The 9,101-nt window shown below is 39.0% G+C and overlaps 1 protein-coding gene across 8 annotated transcripts in view; it reads left to right on the forward strand.

Annotated features, from left to right (window-relative positions):
- Rgs7 (regulator of G protein signaling 7) overlaps nucleotides 1–4,090 on the forward strand; it is a 362,079-nt gene extending 357,989 nt beyond the window's left edge. For all 8 annotated transcript variants that reach the window (XM_021231937.2, XM_021231935.2, XM_013119218.3 and 5 more), the window contains one exon: nucleotides 3,383–4,090. Coding sequence is in view for 1 of the 8 variants with exons in the window: in XM_005078175.4 (XP_005078232.1) it covers nucleotides 3,383–3,433 (51 nt within the window). In the remaining 7 variants the exon portion in view is untranslated. The remainder of the gene's footprint in view (nucleotides 1–3,382) is intronic.
- Nucleotides 4,091–9,101: the final 5,011 nt, after the last annotated feature.

Consider the following 9,101-nt stretch of genomic DNA (forward strand, 5'->3'; position numbering starts at 1 on the left):
GCAGTTACCCAAAGATAATGGTCAGGACTGATCTTATGTGGCTTCTAGGACATTGCTTGGGAATGGCTGTTGCAAATGGCATACATGCAATTTAAAAGATGAATGTGTATATCCCTAGGAGGAGGGAGCAGTATTCTTATCCATTTCATATTTTCGAATAGGGTGAGCAATAGAAAATATCCTTATACTCTCTATGGGTGCCAAAGTCTGGACTGTGTCTTCCACACAGAAATTAGCTAAGCTGTACACAGGGTCTATATCTTTAAATCTTGGTGGGCCACCAGACACACATGTTGCTTGCTCTCACCCCAGGCTCTTAAGATCTTTCCACTATAGTTGCACCCGGTGTTCGTTTTTAATAGTTGTGATACACAAGACCAATACTCTTATTGCATATTTGATAAATCAGTACTTTACATGGTCATAGGCACATATATTCTCACTTCTGATCACTGTTTCTTTGTTATCTCAAACCCCCAGGTTAACCGTGACACTGTTTCACTGTGGGCTTCCATGGAAGAGTGTTTTAAAATTATTTCATAGGACAGAGCTAATCAGGATGAATTTGAACAGATCTTACTTTTAGAGAAGTCTATAAAACACCAGATGTTAACAGTCTTCATGATTTGCAAGAACTTAAAAACAAAAAAAAGTACGGAAAAAGAACCATGTTCCTTTTTAAATTAAATTTATAAATAAAAAAGCGACAAGAGTCTCTAAGTAAAATTAACCATGTCTGAGTTTCAAATGACCTTTTATCCCAATACAGCTATTTTATTCTTCTTTTCCAGAATTTTGATCCAAATCATGTTAGTCTATAGCTTTAAGAGAAATACTTCTATGTTAGCGTAGCCTCCTTCTGCCCCACAAAAGACATTGGAAAGAGTAAATCCCCTTTCAAGATAAATTATTTCATCTCAGAATAAATAAGTACTCACACCTGTATGCATTTATGTTAGTAACACACAATACAGTAGTAAATATAGCAAAGAGCATCATCTTTAAGCATAGAAAAGTGCTTTTTAATTCTAACAGTTAAATACCTTATGGGCCATGTTTTGGATAGAGTATAATCTTAGTTTTTAGTTACTTAGTGATTTTTCTACCTTTCACAGCATCAGAATAGTAACTTTGGATCTGGGTTTCATAAGAGATCAGATTTCCTCACTTAAAAGATAGCATTAGCAGCATTTACAATAATGTCACAGCGAAAATAAAGTGACTCGGAGGATGTCCCAAGGACAATTTTAAAACATGTGCCTGCATCAGTGGTCCAAGGAAGATTTTAAAGCAGATGCTTTTGTTGTCTCCATTTATGGGTGAGAAAACAGGTACAGGATTGGAAGTGGAAGTCGTTGTCCATTCCGATTGCTATAGCAAAATACCCTGATGCAGCACAGACACTGTTCACAGGACTAGGGTTTGGAAATTCAGGACTCAGATGTCAGTGAATTCATGGCTTGTGGTGATCCAGTTCTGGGCTCTTCTTGTGCCCTTACCTGAAGGCCCAGAATTTCACTTCAATGTGTTCTGTAAAACTATCGTGGGCAGAAGTGTGTGCCTATTACAAACTGCTTTTTATCTTCTTTACAGGGAAGGAGCTAAACATAGTCTAGTATGAGTTACTTTCCTTAAACGTGGTAAACTGTTACTGCCAGCTGCTAAAAGCTAGCTGGAAGCCCTTTTCTAACCAAGGTATAAAGCTTATTGATTATGAATTAATGGGTTACTAATCTTTACTAGTGATTGTAGAGTTATTAATCATTTCTTAAACATATCATTCTTTGCCTAAAATGTGGCTGCTTTGGGTTGAATTTTTGTGCTATCCAGTCAAGAAAAATACTGCACATTAAATTCTACAATCACAAGGATATAGACTAGCAGGTCAGACTTAGGGGATGATTAGATCTTAAGGAGGAGGTTTGACAAATGGAGTTAAGTACTTTATGAAAAAGGCCCCCGGGAGCATCTTCACCTCTTCTCCCATGCCAGGACCAGAGAATGTACCCTTTGTGGACCAGAAGAAATCCCTCTCAAAACAAAAATACAAAAACCAAAAACCTACATTCAGACTCTCAGTCACATGGGAAACACATTTCTCCTGTTTATAAGCACTCAGTCTAGGCGTTCTCACTTCAGCAGCAACTTAAGACAACAGCTGTGAGTGACGAGTTCTCATATAGCCCTTAATTCAACTCAGCTACAGTAGACAGCAAGTCAAGGATACAGCTGTGAGACATTATTTCCCAAATACTATAATTTCTCATAAAAGTCCCTACTTCATCACTTCCAGAGTAAAAAATATAATTAAATAAGCAGGCCAATCACTTTTATATTAGAACATAGAAAATAAGTGATAAAACAACTCACCAGTCAATACCTGTATTCTCATGTTAAAATGTCAATACTCACAATTGTTAGAAAAACTTGGTGGTCAAGATTTCAAAAAAAAAATAAAGGAACAAAGAAAAAAATTCCATGTACTCTCTGTAGTAGTAGTATATTAGCAAAATATGTGGAATCAAGATACATGGAATATAGAATATATATACATATACATACACTATATATACATACATACACACGCATATATATACATATATATATATATATTGCTATTTGGGAATAATCCAAATGGGAAATGGCCAAAAGCTGTTGGCAGTTTGAAAGAGAAGAGGAGTGGGTAGATTTTTATCTCAATACTCATGATTGGCTTCTTTTTTCTCCCTTAACTATACATGTGAAGGACTAGACTCAAGTTTGAGTTCTACCAATCACATCCTCGGAAGTGCATTTTATATAGTTCAGTTCCACCCCAACACATCCTGATATTTGTAAATGTAGCACTTACTTGATAGAATGCATTCACATTGTTGTCCTACAGAATATATGACTCGGATTCTTGTTAGGAGGTATATTCCGGGGTGGGAACCTAGGTGTTGCCTCATAGCTCAGCCTCCGTGGAACGTTTATGGACATGTTTATGATTTGCTAATGTGTGCTGTGACCCCATCAGTCTGTTTGCAGTGGTGGGGGGGTGGGAGGAGAGGGAATGTTTGGGGAGGGAGAGTCATTTGTTTGATGTGTTCATGGTGGGAGGGTGAGGGAGGGAAGAGGGTTTGTCACAATGTGCGAATTCAGGCTAACTTAAGGGGCTCAGTTTGGGGGCCTAGGAGGGCATGACTCAGTGCTAGAGCACATGCCTGTTGGAATGTGTGAGGTCTAGGGTTTGATTCCCAGGACCACACACCAAAAGATAAGGGTCCAGTTTTGACCCTGGCACACAAAATTCTGCTATAGTAACTCAATTCCACTGTGGTGCAGCTTTTCAGAAGTCATGAATTATTTCCTTTCTTTCTTCATTTCATATTTTTTTCCTCAGGGGAAATCTCTCACATCCAAGAGGTTAACAAGCCTTGTTCAGTCTTACTAAAAGGATCACCTTTGTGACATGGAAGCTGAATGCAGCCATCGCCCATACCTTGTAGCCCATTGCTGTTACCTGGAGCCGAGGATGTTAGACCAAGATGTTGCATGAATGAAGGACCTGAATTGTTGTTTTCTGTGTGCACATCAAGGCATCGCCATCGCCAAGGGACTCTTTGCCATCTCATTGCCTCCATCTTCACCTGTCGTCTGCTTCCTCTCCTCCTCTTCCTAAGCTGGTTCTGTGTCTTTTCCTTTTTAACAGTTCAAGTGAAGTAAAACTTTATTTTTCCCCCGTCCTCTCTTTTTCTTAAAGCTTCTGCTAGATACACGGTTCACTGAAAACTCAGTCAGTCACAAACTGGAAGAATGGTAAAAGAAAAAAAAAGTATATATCAATATGTATACACATGGCTTCACATTTATTAAGTAATAAATTAGCACAGGAAGTGTCATTTCACCCTTGTATCCACAGTCTGAAACAAATGCCCATCTTCGTCTGTTCTCTGGACATTGTCTGTTCATGTTTCCTGCGTTTATTTTTATACCATATTTAAAGGAGAAAACACCTTTTACTCCAAATGTATCAAAGTTGACCTCTTCTCTGTAAATTTGTGTATGTTTATATCGTTGTTTTATCTTTCATTAAAAGATGCAGAATCTCGTTGCTTTGCGAAATTTTATTGGTGGCGCGATCTGTAAAAGATAGTGAAGAGACAGCACTCATACCCTGGGAGCTGAGGCTTAAACTGCCCTCCCCCCAGTTTATCTCAGGTTTGGACGGAATGGAGCCAGGACCAGCACACTGCAAGCATCTCCCTGGTGGGCTGACCTGGGATCAAGGTGATGGTTTACCTTCTATGGAAAAACACCACAAATCAGACTTCCACATTTTCAGACATTTCTGAGGTAGACTTTCCACCATGTGCTGAAATCTATGCTTGGTTTAAAAAGCGAATTAATGTTTTAGTTAGAAGAAGGCTTGGAAAGCGATCATTTTTTTTCATTAAATCATACTTCTGAGTTTACCCAAGGTCAATGTTTCTCACCTTTCCAGTGATTCATTTTAAGTATCAGGTGGAATTATGGACATCTAGTGAAAGCTGACTGTTTGTCACTGTCTAATGGGCTCTATTAGTGGCTTTTGTCGTTACTGTAATAAAATGTCTAACAAAAGCACTTTTGAGAGGAGGGCTTACAGTTTACCCTGGAAAGGAAGGCATGGCAGCAGGAGATGGAAGGGACTAGCCACCTTTATGTCTATTATCAGGAAGCAAAGGGTGGCAGAAAGTGGGATACAGTTATCAAATAAATGTCAAGCCCCCCCATGCTTTATTCAAGAATCCACATCCTTATAGTTCCACAACACTTCCAAACAGCACTCCATAGCTGTGCATCAAGTGCTCAAAGACAAGATTCTACGGGAAGTATCTCATTCAATGTGTTGAAGAAAAGAAAATCAGGAATTTTCTTGAAGTTCACACAAGGTAAATTGAGACTAGAGGACACAAAACCTCCTTTTGCCCTGCTTGGTTCTTGACTGGATCTCATATCCCAGACAGATTAACAAGAGGGAAACATATTTCCTTAACAGAAGCTTTATGTGGTGGCTGTTTCCTCATTTGGTTTGACAAAGTGCAGAGACCTGTGAAAAAGTTCAATAAGACCAAGGGACATGAGTCAAAGAAATAAATGGCAGAGAATCAGCAGGTCCTGGGTGATTTAATTCCTTTTAGCACACTCCCATCTTCAGAGCTGTGAATGTCTGCCTCCTTTGCATAGAGAGGCCACAACTCACATGCAGATCTTATGATCCGGTTCTTAGAAATTCAGAGAGTCCTTCCTAAATCTACCATTTCTTAAATCCCTCCAACTTAAAATACCAAACACATGAGGGCAAAGCTGGCTCAGTAGACAACCTGTGCTCAATCCTACAACCCACATGGTGTATAGAGAAAACAGACTCACCTCCATAGACATGCCATGCCCTACCCCACAGACATATAAAAGAAATAAACGTAAAACCATTAAAAATATTTAACAGGGCCTGGAGAGATTCCTCAGCACTTGTTGTTTTTCCAGAGGTCCTGGGTTCAATACCCAGTATCCACATGCTGGTTCACAAGCATCCATAACTCCAGTTCCAAGGGACCTGATGCCCTCTTCTGACCTCAGAGGGCCCCAAGCACACACATGGTGCATAGATATTAATGCAGGCAAAGCGCTCACACATAAAATAAAATTTATAACTCTAATTTAAAAGATATTCAATATGGAGGATATGGTAATAAAATAAAATTTATAATTCTAATTTAAAGGTATTCAACATGCAGGATATGATGTTTTGGCATAGTGTCACATATTGCCATCAACACACAAGTCCATGCAGTCTGACTTTAAGACCCATTGTACAACACCTGTACATTAATTTCTCTTCCCTCTTTTTAATAAAATTAAACATGGGAAAATCCATATCTCAAAGAAGAAACATTTTTACTGGCTCTCATATCATTCTTATTCCAATCTCTGGAGCTCATCCACAAACTCAGGTAAAAAGAAAACTTGATACATTTCAAGGATGAAATGGTGCTAAAGTGGACTTTCTTCTTTACTTTTATCTATGCCAAGGCATAGCAGACCAGCTACTGAAACATATCAAGCTATCCGTGCACTGTAATTATGTGGGCCAATTCAATATGGAAGAAGATTGCCAGTATCAGTGTCTGCCCACTGGTTAATGCCATCACAAAATGGAAAAGAATTGGTAGAAAACATGTGCAGATAGGCTAGAATACAAACAGTGTAAACAGTTGAAGAAAAAGCTTATACACTTGTTTGGTTTTTTAAAAAGTAGAAAATTCATTGGACAGTGGTGGTACACACCTTTAATCCGAGCACTCAGTAGGCAGAGGCAAGAGGATCTCTGTGAGTTTCAGGACCAGCCTGGTCTACAAAGGAAGTTCTATAACAACCAAGACAACATAGAGAAACCCTGTCTCAAAAAAAAAAAAAAAGAAAAGAAAAGAAAGAAAACACATATATATTCCAAATTAAGTTAATAGACTTATTCTCTTAAAAATATTATTATTCAGAACAGTCTTTGATATCCCACATGGAAACTAAAATGGAACTCTAGTTAATAAACTGTTATTGGAAGAAGGTAGTGTGTGAAATGTGTGCTTTGACGCATATAATGGGTTATTTCAGTGACAGTCTTTCACCTTGTTATTCACCATTGTTATTTGTGGCTCTAAATCATGGGTTCATGCAAAAAAGAAAGGCTAAGACTGCCCCCTCAAAAAATCAGAGAATGGAGGAGAAGATGCTTCAGGAACTAACGAAATTATTTTGCCACACAGGTAGCCTGATTCTGATCCCAGGAGTCCAGTAAAAGACCCCTGACTGTACATAGTTGTCCTATGTTCTCCAAACATGCCCTGTAACACTTGGGTGTCTGTGTGATACACATACACAAGAAAGAGGGGGGGGGAGAGCAGGAGAGGACAGGAGAGAGAGAGACGGGAGGGATGCATTTTAAAAGTTTTAAAACATTTGATGATACTCAGGTTTTTCTGTGGATATGTAAAGGCTTTGACAAGCTTTCAGGAAGCACAAGCTAAAGCTTTAGAGTTTTTTTTGCCTTTAGTCCTTGGAAATCCCAGCCCACACCATCCGCATCCTCATCTGTAGGACCAGCGAACTCTCAGGCAGACAATACAAATTTCTTAAAGCTTTCATGAAATAAAGTGGCTGTTGAAAACTTCAGCCTTCACACTGGCCTCTCAGATCCTCCCAGCTCACATTTGGTGTCCCCCACCCCCAGTGACTCAGAGTTTCTGTACTCACACTATAAAATCATCTAGTCCTCCTTGACCCAATAGTTCCTTTGCAATGTTTCAATAATGTTTTCAGCAGATCTGGAAAAAATGTACTTACTCTGAGTAACAGAAACGTGGCTGTAAACTTACCTAAGTTATCTGCTGACAGGGTCCAGTATAAGAAGGGAAGGAAGGACTCTTCCCTGTCTTTATGACAAACGCGACCATTAATCTTGCTTTTTGGGACTTGCTGATGTATTGGCCCTGATAGCTGGGTGCACATTTCTTATTATGTAATAAGTTAGAAATAACTTGGGCATTCATTCATTTCAGTGCAAGTATCGATTGTGTCCACACACAAGTACATATTTGAGACAGCACACTGAGTTTTCTATAGCTTTGATGCTGTTACCCATGACAACCACTTTGCATGTTCTGAGAATTCTCCAAGCTGTTTACAGGAAACAACTGAAAGTACCAGTCTGTCTCCAAAGACTTTTAAGAGAGCACATGTCAATGAAGTGTGTCAAGAATGCGAAGGACAGACAGGGAGCTAGACTCATTTTTCAACCACAAGGATCTTACAGATTTGCTGTATGACTGTGTGCTTGTGACTTTTCATTAAGAACTTCAGTCCCATCAACTCGGTTTGAGAAAAATGCAAAAAAAAAATGTTCCCTACATAAAATATTAATAAAATAAGACTAAAACACAGCAAGCACATGCCCTTGGATATTTGGGGATGTTTCCTTGGGGCTGAAGTGTAATGTGTTTGTAACTTCATTTCCAAATGGCCATTAGTGGCTAACGAGACGTGAGCATTTCTTGATTAATAAATTGATTCATAAATCTTAATATCTTTATTAGGTTATAAAGTCTTAATCATCTCACTCTTGTTTGGAAATCCAGTAGGTCAGACCATGTTTAATATCTTTTAAAGGTTAATAACATCCTACTCCTGTATTGGTTAAAAGGATTAAGATAATATATGTAAATCACCAAGCACAGTGCTTGGTGCATAACTGATAGGCAATAATTTTTCTCTTACACACTCCTCTTTTTTTTTAAGGAGACATCTTTATAAAAAGATAGAATAAGTATCCATACCGTCGTTTTAGTCAAAGAGAAGTTGTGGATGGTCAAAAGTAAATAGAGTCAGGACAGCAGAGGCCTTGGGAAAGGCGTGACATGTAGAGAGCTGTGATTGAGGCTAAGAAATTCAGTGACAATAAAACTGTAGAACCAAAAGAGGGTCAAAAGGGACTCCTTAGGTCAGTTAAGAGAATTGGGTCCCAGGGGATGAGAAGGAGATTCTGGAAGCCAGTGCTTGGAAATAGGACCCTTCCCAAACACATACATGGCCTCACCAATGTGTAGGCTAAAATCCCAAGGAGTTTTGTCAGCATTTACTATGACAGTATAGACAGTGGTGAGCTTAAGACATGGGTACCATCATCTAGCTAAATAACTGGTTAGTTATGCTGCAAAGGACACAGAATCTTTTTGGCAGGTAGATTCTTGGTCTTGCAGATACTTTTAAATTTTAAATTTATTTAAGTTAATTTAAAAACAGACGCAGAAGGAAACTCAAAGATGATTTATTGGAATTAGAGAGAAAACACAGGATAGGCAGGCAGAAACAATCAGCCCCTGCTAGGAGGACGCAGATGGAGGAAGCAGAGAGAAAGTTGGGCTTTCTGAGCCAGGAGTCAAAGTAAGGGTAGATTCATCAAGAAAAGGCTGTAGCCAGCTGCCTCCAGGTAGGGCCTTCAGAAAGTGAGCAAGAAGGCACTGAACAGGGGACCAAGCATGCTGAAGATGCTGGCACGTGTCAGAAGAAGTGAGATGGACAGATAT

The sequence above is a fragment of the Mesocricetus auratus genome, unplaced genomic scaffold (genome assembly GCF_017639785.1).
Source record: "Mesocricetus auratus isolate SY011 unplaced genomic scaffold, BCM_Maur_2.0 Super-Scaffold_100676, whole genome shotgun sequence".
NCBI lineage: Eukaryota > Metazoa > Chordata > Mammalia > Rodentia > Cricetidae > Mesocricetus > Mesocricetus auratus.